The sequence below is a fragment of the Anomalospiza imberbis genome, chromosome Z (assembly GCF_031753505.1).
Source record: "Anomalospiza imberbis isolate Cuckoo-Finch-1a 21T00152 chromosome Z, ASM3175350v1, whole genome shotgun sequence".
NCBI classification, from domain to species: Eukaryota; Metazoa; Chordata; class Aves; order Passeriformes; family Viduidae; genus Anomalospiza; species Anomalospiza imberbis.
In genome coordinates this window covers 70444279-70463158 of record NC_089721.1, presented here as the reverse complement: position 1 = coordinate 70463158, position 18880 = coordinate 70444279, and the positions used below count along the sequence as shown (strand labels likewise).

General features: G+C 40.8%; 1 protein-coding gene across 3 annotated transcripts in view; it reads right to left on the bottom strand.

The window, feature by feature from the left end:
• Positions 1–18880, bottom strand: part of MEGF10 (multiple EGF like domains 10) — an 84311-nt gene that overhangs the window by 30531 nt on the left and 34900 nt on the right. For all 3 annotated transcript variants that reach the window (XM_068177545.1, XM_068177543.1, XM_068177544.1), the window contains exons 6-11: positions 14067–14313; positions 13429–13549; positions 11423–11559; positions 8877–9089; positions 3264–3438; positions 2342–2462 (exon numbers count right to left, since the gene is read on the bottom strand). In XM_068177545.1, coding sequence (XP_068033646.1) covers positions 2342–2462; positions 3264–3438; positions 8877–9089; positions 11423–11559; positions 13429–13549; positions 14067–14313 — 1014 coding nt within the window. The remainder of the gene's footprint in view (positions 1–2341; positions 2463–3263; positions 3439–8876; positions 9090–11422; positions 11560–13428; positions 13550–14066; positions 14314–18880) is intronic.

Genomic DNA, 18880 nt, shown 5'->3' with positions numbered 1-18880 from the left:
GGCAATGCTGGGGTAAAATTCGCCACAGGATTTATCAGCAGCTTCAGCTGAGGGCTTGTCCAGGTTGGAACAAAGGTGTTCAAGGGCACCTTGTAACATATGTGCACAGCACACCTCTGCAGATGGGTGCCAACAAGCAAAAGTGACTGATGGAAGATCTGAAATGGAAATAGAGACACCTTGACATTTCACTGAGAAGCTCTAAACAACGCTGAGAGTGTTAAGGTGTAGCCTGAAAATAATTAGGAATATTTTCCCTAGGCTCAAGCTGCTGCTTTCATAATTGCTTCAACAGCATTCAACTCAGACAGTCCTGTAATATGGTTTTAACAGGTATCTAACAAAACCAAAAAAAAAAAAAAAAAGAGAGAGAGAAAACATAAAAGTATTGCACAAATTGTATACTTTGAGGAAACACAGAAGACCTTTTAGATTATTTCTGTACTTCTCTCCAAATCAAAAAAGAAATGTAATGGAAAATAGCTCTAAAATGCAGCATTTGCCACTGATCATGCCCAGTAGCAATGGTTTGCAGACTGGATAGACTGGGATGTGAATAGATTTTTTAAAATGTGATTATCCATCGGATTCAAGGGGAGCAGTGTGAGTGTGACTGGGAGTCAGTCACATATTACCATCACCAGTGACACAGGCCAAGTTTCTAATTTTGTACCTTGTTTACAGTAAGTGGAGGGAAAAATAATTTTGCACTGAGACTGATCAATAGGCTATGTGAAACACATGCACAGAAATCAGGCTGCCTCGTGCTTCATTGATGACTTCAAATTTAGGGGTCATTTCAGGAAAAAACATATTTTTTGTAATTTGCCTAGGAAATTGAGACACTTTCCCTCAACTGTCTTCCCAGGATTTATAATCTTCCTTTGTTTACATGGCAAGTACCTAGGTTCAGTTTAATTTTACTTTTTGCCATCCTCATTCACTGTAGTATGATTAAAATTGCATGGGGTACAGGAAGTTGGATTCTGCATTGCCTAAGGAAAATTTTTATCCTCACGACCTAGCTGCTTTGCAGTATCTACCTGAACAGTGTTAAATTAGCCCCACTCTCTCTGGAAGGAGTAGAAGTTCCACATCTGCTGCACAACTGATTTAACAGTGTCAGTCCCTGAAAATTTTATTGGCTATTTGTCTAGCAAACTCTATTTAGATGGGATATTGACAGTCAGGAATTGCTCCCTGGCAGGGTGGGCAGGCCCTGGCACAGGGTGCCCAGAGCAGCTGGGGCTGCCCCTGGATCCCTGGCAGTGCCCGAGGCCAGGCTGGACACTGGGGCTGGAAGCAGCCTGGGACAGTGGGAGGTGTCCCTGCCCATGGCAGGGGTGGAACAAAATGGTCTTTAAGGTTCCTTCCAACCCAAACTGTTACCAAATCCTCTGAAATCCTTGGTATAAATAAACCTCTCTAACACTGTCTTTTCTGTGTCAGCAAGTCAGGCATTCGTTTATTCCTGGCCAGCGTCTGTGTGTGTGTGTGGATGACAAAATTCTGGCCTCCACACAGAGGCAGACACAAAACTTTTTCACTTATTTATCCATTTTTAGCAAACAAAGCGATTATTAGTCATTCGTTCTGAATTACGTAATTCTCTTTCATTACATAGCATTCTATCCTTTATTGCTAATTGATTCCTCACTTCTCAGGCTAATTAGTGTGTATTTTTTACTCTTTTTATTATCTTTTCCACAGGTACAGAGTTTCCAACACACATATGTGGAGTCTTTGTTATCTTGCTGTCTTCCTTGTCTTCTGGTTTCTGCAAAATGTCTTTGGAGCCCATAAATTCTGCACTTCTTGTATTGATTTTAAACAACTCATCTCTCTCTCTCCCTGCCCCAGGCTTTGTTCACTAAAGCATATCAAAATTAGCTAAGGGAAACTTGAAGTTTCAGTAACTTTTCCCAAGTATTCCCACAACAGCTGCTTATGACAAACTTTGCTAAATTGTGGCTAGAAGTGATTAAAAACTAACACACTGCTTATAGTCAACATACAGGTTATGATTAATTAAAAATAAATTATTAAAAGTTAATGAAAACCATTAATTTAAAAAAATAATAGAAAAGTTATGTAATTCCAACCAAACTGTTCTGGGATTCTGTATGGTTTTGTTTAGGAATGCTGACATCAGATAAAGGGTCTCCTGACAGAGCAGAGAACATGTTTTCTTCCCTGAGAACATCTTTTACTTGTTTTCACCTCCCAGAGCAGCAGAAGCATCAAGTGTCTGCTTCTCATTAAGTTTCCTCTTCTCTACTTCAAAAACCCAATTTCATTTTATGGTTATAGGGAAATAAAATCCATCTGAGGAGACACTTACCTGCTTTGCAGGCACAAGAGCCATCCACAGGTGAACAGGTGGCCCCGTTTTTGCAGCTGCACACGGAGGAGCAGTTCACTCCATAAGTCCCAGGGAGACAAGGGGTACCACAAGATGCACCCTGTATTATTAAAAAAATAGTCTAAAAACCATCTGAGGAGGCTCAGACAATACAACTGACTCAAGTGATACAAAAGCCAGAAAAAATACAGCCCATTCCTAGGCTGTCACTAAATTATCTTTAATTTAGGAGAGAGGGACATCTTCATGCCACTGAAGTATTTTTAAGTATTGGTTTTCTATGATTTGCTCTGAAAGCTCAGGTCACATAGCACCTGGTTAGAGCAGGTGGATCAGTGGACAGAAATAAATAAGCTCTTTATGAAGTCAAAACACAGCAAGAAAGCAGTCTAATGGTAAATTATGTGGGTATGTAAAGTATTTTTAAGAGCTAATTTGGCTGACGTTTTCAGTTATTACTTTCACAAGAACAGTTATACTGTAAAATGTTAGATTAGCATCCAAAGCACATGCAACAGCAAATGTGTGCAAAAGTTGCAGAATAATCTGTCCTGAAGTATAAAAAGAAGTGCTTTTGGCTGGAGTTTTTGTGGATGGAGCGTGAGGAGTTGATGACTGAAACCCATCATTCCTCCCTTTACTTACACCTCATCAGCACGCCCTCATTCTTACCAATATCTTATAAAGCAAGTAATTTCTCCTTCTAATAATGCCTTCATTTTAGCAGTGAGAACCCATCAGAAATGTTGATTTTTCAGGGTCCTACAGCACAAGCAGTGCTACCCAAATGCCCTCACTTCCCTTCTACCGCGGTGGAGAAAGGACGAGGTGGCACCCTGAAGAATTTGTTGCACAACTGGGGCCGAAAACTGTGGAACTGTGAAAGTGAGACCTCTTTTACCTTAAATCCAGGGGCACAGGTGCACTTCCCAGTGACGCTGTCGCAGTCAGCCCCGTTCTGGCAGCTGCAGATCTGCTGACACGACTCCCCGTAGAAGCCCGGGGAACATGTCTCGTTGCAGTACAGCCCAGACCAGCCTGGCTTGCAGGAGCATTCCCCTGACATGGGGTGACAGCTGCCAGGGGTGGGGGATGAAAGGTTAACTCAGTAATTTAGGACTAAACGTGGCATAAATGTTATTTTCTTTCCACAGGACCCAAAAAAAAAAAAAAAAAAAAAAGCCCCCAAAAAACCCCAAACAAAAAAGCCAATAAAAAACCCCCCAAAACCCCAAACAAACAAACAAACCCAAAAAAACCACCCCAAACCCTCCCCGTTGCAGATGGGTTTCATGAAGGCCCTTGCATGAGATGATTTTACTTCCCACAACACAATTTGGTGTATTTATATAAAAAAATGTTCCAATTAAGGTAGGAAATGAAAAATTATGCAACATACAGACTTCTTTGGAGGACATGGAAAGAAATGAAGGGGTATCATTTTTCTCTATTTGAACAGAAACCTTGCTGAAACACAGTTTTTACCGTAGGACAGATATCCACGGATACAAATACTAAGAGGATGAAACCATTAAATTCCCCAAATTTGTTGTTAGATTCCCACTCTAACAGGATCATTTTCATAACCCTGCAGAAGCTCAGCAGCATATTGTCTGAGAAACATGATAAAAGAAAAATAGCATGGCATCCAACAAGAAATAACAACACAGCACCCCATCAGCAAAGCAAGAACGTTCTCTTCATTAAATTAGTTTGGAATAGGACAACTGGAATCTTTCAGGGAATGGTACAAAACCATCAGCACTGGGCAGAAGCCCAGCTACAGCATGAGAGCAGAGACCTCTTGGGGAGTAGCTCCCCTCTCTGCTGGCCATACCTGGTGGCAGAGCAGCTGCCTCTGTACCTGGAACAGCAGTTTCATTGAAGGGCCATGCAGGCAGCTGCTGCCTCGTAACAAATGGACATCATCAGCTGTGCAAGGATATATAGGCTGGGAGAGGGGACACAATGGGGTGCTCTGTAGCACTCTGGCAGACAAAGCATTTGCTTAATTCTCACCAAAGGAAAGCCTTAGTATCCAAATCCAGTATATTTACAATGGGAAGACTGTTTGGAGATACTTGCCTCCCACTGATTGAAGTGAAGCTCCTTTAAGAGTGCTGGAAGGACAAAAAAAAAAAAAAAAAAAGCCTTCCTCCAGACAAATTAAATGACCCATGACAAGAGCCTGGTTTTGCAAGACTTGCTGACTTTGTGTATGGGGGTGTATTGGAAACTGAGTATTTTTATGAACATTTGAAAGTCTGAAAAAATACCTGCTGCACTTTCAGGTGCTGTAACATTACTACAGGAATCTTTGAAAGAGCTGCAGTGTAACATAGGAACACAACATTAGTTATAACTGCTTTTGGACTTGAGGGCTGCTCTTGTTCAAGTAAGAGTTTAAAATTGCTGAAAACAACCATTGCTAATCAGGGAAGGCATGGATTCTGAAAGTTGGAACATCACTATGTATTCTGCTTTCTGCATATTTAATGCACATGTTGTGGCACCATAAAAATTCGTGGGTCTTCAGGATATTAAAATACCTTTGACAGTGTTGACATAAAGTGAGAGGAAAGGCTTTTTCATGCAGAAATGGTTCAAAACTCATGGTGCTCATACTGAACAGCCCTGGTTACTTGTTAGTTATGTGGACACCAGCCATGAAAGAAGATGAAATGGAGCTATTCTCATATAAAACACAGGCAAAATTATGAAGACACATGATGCAGCAAGATAATCAGGTCTGTCTCCTGTCCTATAATCCTGTAGGACCACTGAGTTCTCATCAGTGGAAGAACACACAGCAGGGAAAATTAAAAAAAAAAAAAAAATCAATCCACAACTAGATAGTTGTTAGGGTATGAACCAGAATATACTCATAACATAAATTCAGCAGCACTGGCACTATACGACAGCGTTCACAGAATCCTGTAAATTCCTGATTGGAAGTGTGGCTGGTTGTCAGGCTGTTTCCTTTTTTTTTTTTTCCTCCCCCTTCCAGGAGAGGGGGAGCCCACACGCATGAGGAAGCACTGGATATGAGGCAGAGGCATTGATATTCCGTGCCCCCCAGTGAGTGCCACTGAGGCGCCCTTGCCCTCAGTATTGACTGACGCCAAAATTAGTATTCTGTGATTTGTAATTAGGTGTAGGGAGACAAAGCACTTCTGCAGGTTTTTGATGGGTTCTCACGCAGTTATCTTAATTGGCAATAACGTTTAAATATTAAGGTAGGGATATAAAGAGATGCTGAGAGATACTGGCAGTATATCCTCTTTTATTCCTGGCTGTCTGTTCACGCTTGCTGGAAATGCAACCCTACTCGGTACAGATACAAAAATTACTGTGGGTAGTTCATATTATGTATTTGAAGGACTTGGGTGAAAATAATGATTTTTATATGCTTCATCTACAGGTTTTGCTTTTAGAGTATCCAACCAAGTTGTTTAGCACCCTAAAAAATAAATATAAACATGAATAAACACAAAATTTCCATTAAAAGCTCTTGCACCTGTACATAAAGGCCAATTAGGAAAATGGAAAATTAAAAGGCCCTAATCTTTATTTTAAAAACAGAGCCAAACTACATGAACCAAACATGAATTCTACCAATAAAACTGCAATCAACCCTACACAGGTATCTCAGAAAGAGCATGAAACAAGAAAAAAACCCCCACTAATGCTCATGTCATGAATAAATCTTAATTGCAGGCTGAACTGCACCAAGGGTGTTGGTACAAGAAGGTTTTTACCTGTTGCTGTCCTCTGGGCCCATCAAACAGATGAAGGTCTCTCAAGTATAGCTATTTTTATGCTCTACTAAGGATTTAATAAAGGCTGCTGGTGCAACCAAGAGCAAGGAAGGGCTTGCCTTTCTTCTCCAGGAGCTGCCATCCACAAACAGCAGCAGCAAAATCCCTACAGCTTAGCCTACCCAAAATGCAAATAATGAATTATTGTCAGAGCTGTTTTGATGCAATTTTTGTCAATCATAAAACAGCAATAAAAAACAAAGAATGTGCATTTTTCAACTATGTATGTGGAGAAGTATGTGAAGAAAATGAGTAAAAACATAGTTGTATTCGGGAACTTATGTAACACTTTCTTTAGAGCAGTATTTTTTGGAGCTAAGCATTTTTTAAATAAAGCTTTAGTTTATTTCTGTATTTATTAATACTAATAACCTATAGCTCTAAGCCTACCAATAGCTCCTCTTTGATGATATCTAGGCCAGTGATTACTCCTAGATGTCATGGTATCAAGGGCTGTCAAAAAATGGTATCAAAAAGCTGTCAAGCTATCAAGAGCCCCCAGAACAGAGCCCCAGACCTACAGACACACAAAGATTATTTGCAGAAGGAATTCCACCCCTTTTTTTTGCATGCCCTGAGATTACTTTGCTGCTAAATGAATTAGTGCAGTGCCTGTGGCAGGCAAGAGAGGGTCGAGGGTATTCCCTGTCATGATTAAAGAGTTGCCTCATGGCTGACTGACATCAAGAAGAGAGGACAACCACACACAACTGGCTTCTAAAAAGATTCTCAAAAGATTCTCAAAAGATTCTCAAAAGATTCTCAAAAGATTCTCAAAAGATCCAAGTGCCCACAGGGAGTTTTGTCTTCTACATCATTACCCTGATTCCTTCTATTTATGGTCTTGAGCATATCATAACCCAAGGGGAAGGAACTTACATATATGCAAAATTCACTTGTGAAGCAATGAAAATATTTGTTTTCCTCACACATCATGATGCTCTGGCAAATATGCTCCAGCACCTTCAGGGCTCTTAAGTGCCTTTGGATTTGTCATTCATGGGGATGGGGGGAATGTTAAAAAAAAAAAAAAAAAAAAAAAAAAAAAAAAAAAAAAAAAATCAGCCAAATGCTGTTGTTTACTTGTGAACATTTGTGATGTGATTTGACCACGAGCTGTCTCTTCCAGAGGTATAAATGAAGGAGCAGCTGTGTGGGACATGAATCAGAAGTAATCCCTGTAATATTAGAAATGGTATACAGTGCAATGCATTCCTGTCAAACCAGGCTGCTGCAACAGTCTGCAGACAGATTTTCTGTAGGGAAGTAGCTAACCATGTGTCATAACACGATAGTGTTTGGTGTGCTAGCCTAATTTGAGAGCTGGAGGGCCCTGCATTATAGTGCCTGAACACACTGTGCCCAAATAATAAATTGCTTGATTTTACATCAAAATAGCTGTATTTTTTTCAAGGTATTTCAGGCAAATGGGATGAGCAGAAGTGCAAGTACACAACTGTAAAAGTATATGACTGGAAGGGGAAAAGAATTCAGGTTGTTGTCACACAGTTTGTCAACAAACCAAATTATTTTGTGTTTTGTTGGACAACTCCAACAAAACACAAGAATTAACTGAGTAGCTATTTCCATGCATGGATTTAACATCAGTGCTAAATTCTGATGAAAGGCTTTTATTTTGTCCATGAGAAAAAGTGCCTCTTATATTCATGTAGAGCAGCATTCTATGTGACACTCAGTAGTTCCTGTAAATTCCCCTCACTGCTACCTTCAACAGCAAAAATTTAGATTGTGCTCACAATTCTTCCCCAAGGTACTGTTATTAGTAATGCAATTAAGTGTAAGTGAATACACAATGACCACAGTATCTAATCAGAAGAACTGTTTTGTAATAAGAGAAAGCTGTCCACAATTGTTCCATAAATATGCTGGCTCCCCTCAACTGACATCTGACATCCCTCCCTCACAGCTGAAACTCTGTCTACATATAACTACATTTTATATTTTCATAACAAAATGCTCAAATGCTGACAAAATCCACAAAAACTCAAAAAACAGGGCTCATAATTTCCTGAATAAGGAGAGATGTGTAAAAGCTAATCTAATGGGAAAACTATTTTCATTTGATTTCCAGGGATTGGATTTTACCTGCTCACTCAAAAAAGCACCTAAATGACAAAAAAGACACTTTTCAAACCCAGATTTACAATAGGTAGGGCCTTTGAAATTTTGCACTAAAACAAGTCACCCACAGAAGCTCTTATATAAAGAGAGAGACTGAGAGAAATGTCCAAGCTTCTCATGTCCTAATCAGAAGACTTGGCACATCCATTGATTTCAATTCAGTTATTTCCCATCTACAGTAAACCAGAGCATGTAGGAGGCAGCCCATGTGCACTGACTTTGTGCAGTCACAGTGAACAATATAATGATTTATTCAGGTGGCAAACATGGATAAAGGTCACACTTTGTCTTAATATTTATTTCATGTGTTAGAGACCAAACACAGCCATGAATATTATGACCAAATATGCTTGCAAGTAAAATTCAAAGCATCTTTTGGGTTGGTATCTTCTTTTTCATTGCAGTCAGAGAATACCAAATACTTACAAGTCTTCAGCTGCTTCAGTCTGCATGAAAGTATCAGAAAAATCAGGAAATACCCATTTTCAGGTTATATTTGGATTTCTGTGTTCTATTTAGGAAAAACAAAGCAGGGTAGAGGGTGCAGAGCCTACCTCCAGGTGTTGGGCATGTGGCAGGGACACTTTTTATCACACTTGAGGCCATAAATTCCCTCGGGGCAGAGCCTGGTTTCACAGTGCTGCCCGGTGTAGCCCGGCTCACAGAGGCAGGCACCACTGATGTGGTAGCACTTCCCACCATTCACACACTTGCAGGTCTCTGCACAAAGCAGCCCGTAGCTCCCCACTGGGCACTCATCCTGGCACCTGTGAGGTTAAAAAAAAATAAAATAAATAAACAAAAAATGGTTATATTTCCCATAAATGACGGCTTCTGGAAGTTTAAAGGAAATCTGGTTTATGAGGAATGTCTTCTATTGGTCAAAAACGCCACTTAAACATGAACAAAAATCTCTGTAACTTGGAAAAAAATTCAGGAGCTCAAATCCCTTCTTTTCATCTCATTTTTTCTGACAGATGAAAATGAAAATCAGTAAAGATTTAACCCACAGGGGGAAGTAGCAATGATTTTTGTTGCTGCTTAAGGAAAATATATCTTAATAAAGAGACTTCTTCATCAAACTTTTTCTCTCATAATTCACAGAGTTTTGAGAAATAGACACTTTAGCCAACAGATTTATCTCCTTAATTTTTCATAGCTGTAACACATTTTTTAACCTAAAGATCAGTCTGTACCTTTAACCTGACTACTAGAAAATAAAATTTCAGTATCCTGCTTCTCAAATTTGGAACTCATTAACTGATGATTTTCTGGATAGCAATTTCATTTGGCTATGTCTTAGAAGTTTGATGTTTTCAGCTTTGCCTTTCATGTGTTCTAAATAGGAATTGTTAAATTCTAAATGCCAGTCAAGTTATAGGTTGTAAAAAAATACTACTTGATAGTATAACACATTATTAATGGTTTTATCTCTTTTTATTTCTTCCTTTTTTTGTTGTTGTTGTTCTTTTGTTTTTTTTTAGATTTGGCTTTTTTGTTTTGGTTTGTTTTCAGGTATGACTAGTGGTTCATTACATGAGAATTTCAAAGACATATGATACAAGGCACTGCAAAATGTAACAGAAATTAGCAAAGCCCTATGACTGAAGAAAAATGGGTAGACATGTTTGTCTCATGCTTCTACAGTATTTTTCTCAATCTGATTCTGATACCCAGAAGCTTCAAGGTATTTGTAACTCTGTCTTAACTTTTTATCAATAAAATCTTTTCTGCTGAGGTGTAGCATAATAGTAGACATAACAGCATAATAATAGAGCTGATTACCCTGTATCAGTGTTTCCTGATGAAGTTATACAAATAAAGCTGTGAAAGAATTTTCCTCAAATGACAACCAGGAACCCCAGCCAAACCAGACAAAATTTAACCTTTATTTTTTTTTTTTAATTTAACTTGCAAAAACCATCTCTTTGGAGGTGGTGTGCATGGGCTACCTCAGACAGTGCATCCACAGTTCTCTGACATGAAGTAAGGACCAGGTCTACAGCCTTGCCACTGACTCCATCCTGCCCTTGGAACCATCTTGACAAATGAAAGAATTGAAAATACAGCCTCATTTGCAGGAAAAGAAGGAGGCTCAGATCTGCCAAAGTGATCAAAATGCTGCAAACTCTAAGGCATTTCAGATGAAAGTAAGATTTAAACTATTACAATATGAAAAATTTAATTACTATTAAAAACACCAGTGCAGGGCAGTGTGTAGACCCTTGTGTGGGTTACTCCTTTGAATTTCCCTGGATCCCCTGTCTATGTCTGCCTAAATGCATCTACCACCTTCTGCACTGTTTCTTCACAGACACAAACATAACTTCTAGCGTGCAAATGGCGCTGGGCTAATTATTTCTCTTCTTTTTGAGGTCTTTTTCCACATTATGTCTGGCAGAGCACTTCCCATGTCCTGTGAATGCTGGTGTGGGCAGTGCACATGGTTACAATACCCACAGCTGCTGGCAGGGATCCCCTGGACTGACCCCAGTGATCAGGCTGCTGCTGACTCCTGAAAATGAGTTGTGTGCTGCTTAAAAGACATGCAGGAAAACGTTCTTTCATCGCTTTCCACTGCCTTCAAAAGTGATGTTTCACTCTACTATCTTTCCAATCTGCCAAAGTTGACTTACAGCCATCAGAAAATGAAATGTTTCATGTCATTTGAGCGGAGCATTTTTAGGAGACAACTCTCCAGCCTGCAGCCTTTGAAGAGAGATTGAATGAGCCTCCCTTGCTGCAGTGAGTGCCAGACATCTGCACAAACCCATGAGCCTCCCTCCTCAGCCCTCCACCACAGCCCAGGCTGCACCATTCTGCAAGACACTCCAAGGGAGGAAGATTCACAAGAGGTGCCAGAGCACAGCAGGGAAACAGTGAAACCCAGCAGTTCCTTCACAGCAAGTGCTCTTTCACATGGACTTTCAGCTTGCCACACGGCACCAGCTGAGTGACACGGCAAACATTTAATCATCAAAATCAGCACTTTTGACATATCTCAGATACTTCCACTGCTCCTTCTACCAGCTTCTGCAGTTCCTCTGTTGCAGCAGAGCCCTCCAGGCTCAGCAGCCTGGCAGGAATGTGTTCTCCTTACCGTTCCCCTGTGTAGCCTGGGCTGCAGTGGCAGTGGCCCGTCGCCGAGTCGCAGGTGCCTCCGTTGTGGCACTGGCACTCCTGGGAGCAGTTCTTCCCATAACGACCCTCAGGACAAGGCTGACCACAGACCATGCCCTGGGAGTGCAGAAGAGAAGTCTTAGAGTTGGGACTGCAGCTTGAATAGACAAGGAAGAAAAGAGGGAAGATCAAGGACATCTCGTATTACTCTCCCAGTGCTGATCCTGGAAATGCCAAACCCTTCTCCAGCTTTAAACGTGGGGCATGTTCCAGCACTGGAGGAATAATCTCCTAGGATTTGCGTGTTGGAGGTAAAACACTCATGAAAAGCACTCTCTCTAAGCACCTGTGAAAACACTTACACATATAAGACTAACTGATGTCAAGCTCTTCCCAATTTATTTACCAGGAATACTATATATCAATGTACCCAGGAATGCCCTTCAGTGAATAGAGGTGTAAGAATCAGCAGCTGCTCTAATGCCCCAATTATTCTACTTTATGTTAAGTTGGGTTTGTTTTTTTTTTTTTTTTTTTTTTTAGAATGAAAATGCTGTTTGCAATTTCACTGAAAGCAGCACATCCTGAAAGCTTAAGTAGCATGATTGCTCCTTTCAATGGGTTTTGAGTTTCTGCACTGCCTTTTACATCCCTGGAATTAATTGCACCTGGGTGGTGAGGGAAACATCAGAACCTGAGACTTTTAAGAAGCCATTTCAAGAAAAAGGTATTTACAGGCATTTCATCAGACAAAAGACATCCAGGTATTTCATCTAATATAAGACAGTGCAGAATTTGCACCTGGCTACCTTAAACAACTGTCACAGGAAAAGTGAAAAAAAAAAGGTTACACTGATAAAACACAAAACTGAAAGTTCTAAAATGAAAACTTATGCTTAAATAATTACTTGGAATGGAAAATTAGTCAAAGGTCTAAATAGTCATGTGTTAGTTAACGTACATACTAGTATAAAGTTTTCCTCACTGCTTCATGTGCTCTATCTCATTTTTAGTAGCTGTGTTTAGGCAGATAAAGGGAGTCAAGAATTTAGGCATACATCTGTATTCCATGACCAATAATTTTGCTCTTCTAGAATGAAATGCAACAAAAAGTAAAAATGGCCATATTCCAAGCTAGGCAGTGAGGCGTGCTACACAATCTCGCAACCAGAGATTGTATTTTATAGCATGCTCTCTAGTTGGTGAAAAACTGGCCTCTGCCACAGGTTATTCTCAGTATAATATAATCACAAGGTAATTAACTGATCAGTAAATGTGAATTTTCACACAAAAGAAACATCTAAATGGAAAATATTATCAAATGCTCATGATCAATTTTATCAGCAAATGAATTTAAAGAATTTATTTGGGCCTTGATCACCTTCCAACTGCATTATTTACCAATTCAGAGCAGGGAGCCTGATAGCAAGGGAAGGTAATTTGCAGCTCCAAGGTCAGGTCTTAATTCCCTATCCTCTGATAAAAGGGAAGGAAGCCTAAAGATAATGTCAAAGATCTGATGTTCCATCTCCTCCCCAACAGTGAACACACTAAGTAAAGGTTTTGGGCTTTTTTCCATGCATACTGGACACACATAAACAGACACAAACCCCACTATTAATAAACACAATGGTGTCATCTCCCTATCATATCAACCTACACGCAGAAACCAATGAGTCCCAGGCAAGACCTAAAGGATATTGCCTTGTCACAGCACAACTCAAGTCTTTTGCTTCCCAGAATCTGATACAGTTAAAAAGGCAGTGCAGAACTGGAGCATTTTCAGTAACAGATGGTTTCGCAAGCATTTCATTTCAGTCTCTTATGCTAAAATATGTTTCTCATTACTCCTGGCTACAAGCAGACCACATTTGCTATCCTCGTTTGCTACCCTGTTTTTTTTGTTTTTTTTTCTTTTTCCCTGTCGAGATGTACAAATATGGAAGTTTTGGGGGGGTTGTGGGGGTTTCAGAGAGCATTTTTTACCATCCATCCCGGCGGGCAGGAGCACTCCCCGGTGATGTGGTGACAGACGCCTCCGTTCTGGCACGGGCACCTCTCCTCACACTGTGGGCCGTGCTTCCCGGGGGGACACAGGTCCTCACAGCTGTGCACAGGGTGGGGACAGCACAGACACCCGTTACCACAGGCCCCAGCTTTGTTTCCAGTGCTATCATCATCAGCTCTTCCAGCCAAAAGCGTGGAGCACAGAGCAGTGTGACGCAGAGAGATGTGCCCCGAGCGTTGTGCGGCATCCACACAACGGATCTAAGGAAACAGACCTGGCATTCTAGGAATTACTCCTTCCCAAGGCATCTCTTTACACGCAGTTTGGCGCTCATTCACTGCTGCTGACACAGCTCTGGAATGGCCAAGGCCAAACAACTCCATGTTTCAATGCCATTTCCCAAACCCGTGGCCAGACTGTGACGGCCACGAAGAGCCGTCTGCTGCTCCTTTTTGCTTGTTTTTACCCCTCTGGGTCAAGGCTTTTTTTCTCTTGGCCGCACATCCGAATGCACCCTGCAACACAGGTTTGCCCAAACCTGCTAGCTCAGAATGGAAGTCCACCTAAACTCTTCAAAACCCTGCCAGCCCCAAAAAACAAGACAGCCACTGCTTACAAGGCGCCGGTGTATCCGGGGGGACACCTGCACTCGCCGGTGACGTGGTCGCAGGTGGCTCTGTTCTGGCACTGGCACTTCTGGTGGCAGTCGTTGCCGTAGGAGCCGGGGTCGCAGCGCTCCTCGCAGCGCCAGCCCTTGAAGCCTGCAGAGCAGTGGCAGGCCCCGGTGATGGGGTTGCACAGGGCCCCGTTCTTGCACTGGCAGCGGCTGCTGCAGTGGGGTCCCCAGTGGTCGCTGTCGCAGGCTGGACGGGCAGAGGGAGAAAAGTTTTAGAGGAGTTTTTGTGGTTACAGCACTGGAGGTGCTGCGAGTCGGCCGTGCAGCAGCAAGAAAGAAGTTATGAAATGGAAATAGGTATTCCTCCTTGGTCCTTAAGGATCGTGGCAGGCAGATCAGACTTCATTTATGTGATCTATGAAATTGATTATTCTCGAGAAAAGCCAGCATTATAAAACACGAGGCTGAAAACTAAACACGAGTTCAAATCTCTTAATTCTCAGAACTCTTCATTGTAACTGGCCACCATCAAACCATGAGTTTTGCTTTACAGAGGGAAGTCTTACTAACTTTAAAAAATGTAGTCTAAATCCACCAACTCTCTGAATCCCACAAGGAAGTTGAAAAGCTTGGTCAGTGTAGACTTGCGATTTTGAGCAAATCAAAGAATTCCTTCTTGTTCACGTAATTACAAGTATTTCCTTTGCAATCTTGCAATATACTGACAGAGCAAAAGAAAACACAAGAAGCACTTCACCAAGCAATAGGAAATTAACAACTACGTGGTTAAACTCTGTCTGGATGTTAGAAATTTGGTTATCGAATGCATCTTTACGATCATTCAAATCCATCTTTTCTTGTCTGCCCCAATGCATCCCATTAAAGCCCTATAAGCAAACCATTCAGAGGGTATTTCAGCATCAAAAGAAGAACTCAATGTTAAGGAAGAAATTTTATCCTAAGAAACACAGGAGTTCTGTAAAGAGCCAGAAGATTAGGGTCACCTGGAGTTCAACAGGAATGTGTTAATCATATGGTCAAATGATCTGATTTTATTTTTATGTTCTGTTGATAACAGCAGCACAATGGGAAAGCCTCAATTGCAGTGACTGTAAGCCCAGGCTCTTCTCTTGGAGACTGACAACCATTGTTCTCCCAGTCTTCTCCTGGGGCAAAAAAGCCAGGCAGAGAACAGCCACACTTTCCTAGACTAATGCAAAGTAATTCAAGAATGCTCCTCAGGGTAGGAATTATTCAGCTGTAAGAGCTGTTCACCCAGGCTACACAAATAAAAAGGAATTAGGGTCTTTTCAAGAATGTACTCCTTAAGGTTGGGGGTTTTTTTCCCCCCCAGTATAGGTCACTAGAACATGCATCCATAAATGGAGATACTGTGAGCACTTACACACAATGAAACAGAGAGCAACAGAAAGTAGTGTTATGTATTATAAACACCCAGCAGTGCTGCTGGGCTGTAAGAACAACTGCCCATCTTATTACTGGCCTCTGTCTTTAAAGATGTGTGGGTTTTGTTATGGGCAAAGAACAGGCCTACAACAGTTCTGTAACACACTCCTGCCTACAGCACACTGCATCTCTCAAATTGCCTTTTGCCATGATAACTTCAAACATTTTCAACATGTCTGCATAGAGTAGAATGTGTAATCCTCCTGCTCAAACAGTCAGGAAACTAGCTAGTTTGGGTATAAAAAATACATGTATGTCTGTGAAGATGCCTGAGAGAGTCACGTGCTCTATCATGACAGAGCAGAAACCCCTAATTTTTATATATATATATATATATATATATATATTTTTTTTTTTTTAACACATTAGTCTGCATTCAGATGAAAGTCTTCTTCGTTTCAGACAAAATTTCAGTTTTTGCCATTCCTCGTGGAAATATTAATTAATTAATTAATCAAACAAATAATAATAATTTTTTTGAAAAACCAACCAAAACCCAAAAAGCCCTGTCCAGACATGTCTGACAAACAGGAGAATTCAGACTGACTGCCACACCACAACTGTTCCTGTGGAGAGGTCAGGCAAGGATGGAGGCAGCCAGAATATGCCCTTGCTACAAAGACAGAACTAGGAAGAGATTTATTCTTGGTTGGTAATTGAGAGGTTGTGTTCTTTTGCCAGCTGCTGGGAATGGGGTATTTGGTGCAGGCAGCAACATTCCTGCCACTTCCTGAAGACCCAGTGCAATGAGCCAGAGAGCCACAGGGCCCAGAAACTGCTCCTGCCAAGCATGTGCCACTGCATCCAGCACCCAGCCTCATTTGAGCAGGATGCACTGCCCAGTGTATTACCATTAATTAGTTTCCTGGCATGACCTTCTCATTATGTTTGCAGGAAATCATTAAAATAAAAGCACATCCTATGGCTGCAAACACCCAGCCTCAGGACCATTCTCCCAGCAATGATCGGGTGAATAACAAATATTAACTTTGCAATCTTTCATTACATTCCAGTGGTGGCCCCAGCACGGTGCAGTTTTGCCACAACCCTTCACACAAGGTCTGTCACCAGCCTTCCATCCACCTGTGACTTATGGGCAGAACTGTGGAGAAATGTGCAGGATTAAGGGGGGGAAAAATAATAATACTGAACAAGACAGATAAATCATGTATTTTATCTGTATTTCCCCTGACTGATCATCAATAAAATTCTCCATAGGAAATCAGAGTGATTTATCAGAAATGGATGCTCAGTTTACTACTAGAAAAGAAGGCAAAGGGCTGAAATATTTCCTGTGGCAAGTCTGGATTACTTTTACACAATTACTACATAAGTCTATTTCTAGAATTCAAACACTGAGAAAGCTGGGCTGGAAGTCCCACACATCTGCTAATTTGGTTGAATGAGATATTCTTGGGGCTGATGACTACTGCCACATTACAGAGTGTCAGCAGGAGTTTAATGAGAAGAGCTGTGCTCCCTGCACCCAGGTCACAGCCACACGTGCACAGGGCACACACCACAAGCAGGAACCTTCAAAATCCTCATACACTGATTTTCTGAACAGATCCAGAGCTGTTATACCATCTCTCTAAGCACAAGGGGGAAGGGAAGCAATGCATAGAGACAAGAGAATGTTCAGAATTATTTCAGCACAAGGGTGGTGCATCTCAGCCCAAATCACTCCTGCAAAGTCTGAACCACTCAGAGGTGCCAAACCCAGCCAGTAAACCAGTATTAATATTCTGTGCTGATCCTAGAGAACTGGCTTATTGTTGTTCTGTCTTACACAGAACACCTTGTTTACAAAAGGCCCTTGTGGCCTTTCACACATGTTATATTCACCCTCCATTTTTTTTTATGATTTAAACAGAAGAATTAAGTCTCCCTGACAGCTTTTGTATCAGATTCACAGGGTCCTTTCTGCCTTCACCTTATGCTGTAGGGGAAAAAACAAAATACACATAAACACCACATTTAAAACTGTGGTATTAATGTCACATCTTCTTATAGTATTTTCCTTTTATTATTCATCTGGGAGTATCTTTTTTGTCATCACAGTATGCACTGTGCACATCACACAATGCCACACACAGAGGTAGGAGAACTTTGCTCTCTGCTTTATTGAGCAGAAGCAGGAATTCACCTTTGGAATAAGAGCACTGCATTGCATAAATTCTGTTTAACATGAGCATTATGGTAAGAATCTCTAAGACTATGCAGGTCTACCATGATAAAAATTCTTGCTGACACTGAGGGCCAAGTGACTCGAGAAACACGGAGAAGCTTAGGGATTCAATGGTAAAAGAACCACCTTTGAGAAGAAACTGAAACCTGTGATGGAAACTGCTACCAATTTGGGGGCTTTTGTAGCATCTTTGAAGATGTAAGGTTCTCTTGTATAGCGTAAGATTTCCTTGTAAAATGACTGTAATGCACATTGTCATTGTGCTGGGCTAAATGTGGTTTTATGCAAATGGTTTTTGTGATTTACAAACTGGGGTGGTTGGAGCCCCAGTATTTTAATTTTTTTTTTTATTATTTTTTCCAACAATCTGGAACACATGGGTAGAATTTGGCAACTACTTTATTGTTCTTTATAAACAAAAACCACTTTTAACTAAATATGGTCACATGCTTGTAAGGTTTTTTCCCCGCTTTTTTAAAATATTGATTTTATTAAAGGGCAGCAACAAAAAAAATTGCAAACAAGTCCCAGTTTATTCCTGATAAACCCACCTTGATCATCTAAAACTCTGCACTTCTCTAAAGGCTGACCTATAATAAGAAACAAATAAGGCTATCAGATCAAACCAAAGAACAGTTCAGAAGAAAAACTTCTTTAGAAACTCTAACTTGCAACTACCTTTTAACTATGCCACAATTTCCCTTATAACTTCATACTCAATCCAGATAATGTTTATTGCAATGCTATTTTTAAAGATCACTTCTTCTCCCTCAATGGGGAGGCAGAAGAAGTACAGCAAAACTAAGATTTACAGTCCTTGCTGTCAGTTTCTTGCAGGTGTCCCATATGTAGCACCAAGACAACTAAATGAAATTTTAGTCTATCTTACCCATCTTTCTGCAAGACACATTGCAGTGTGTTCCTGGAAATACCTGTCACCGTTTGAAAACAGAGGAGATTCTTATCGTTTCACTAGGCTTTTGTATTTTTATGGTCTTTTTGAAAAACTGAAAACAAAATTTCCTACCACAGACAGCAGGGAGTAAATACTCCCTCCTTTGGAATGCAATATTGTGAAGTATAAATTTAAAATAACCTAACACTGGCAAATACACATATTCCTATCTCCCTGCCTGCAAAACTCCCAACACAGTTTCTT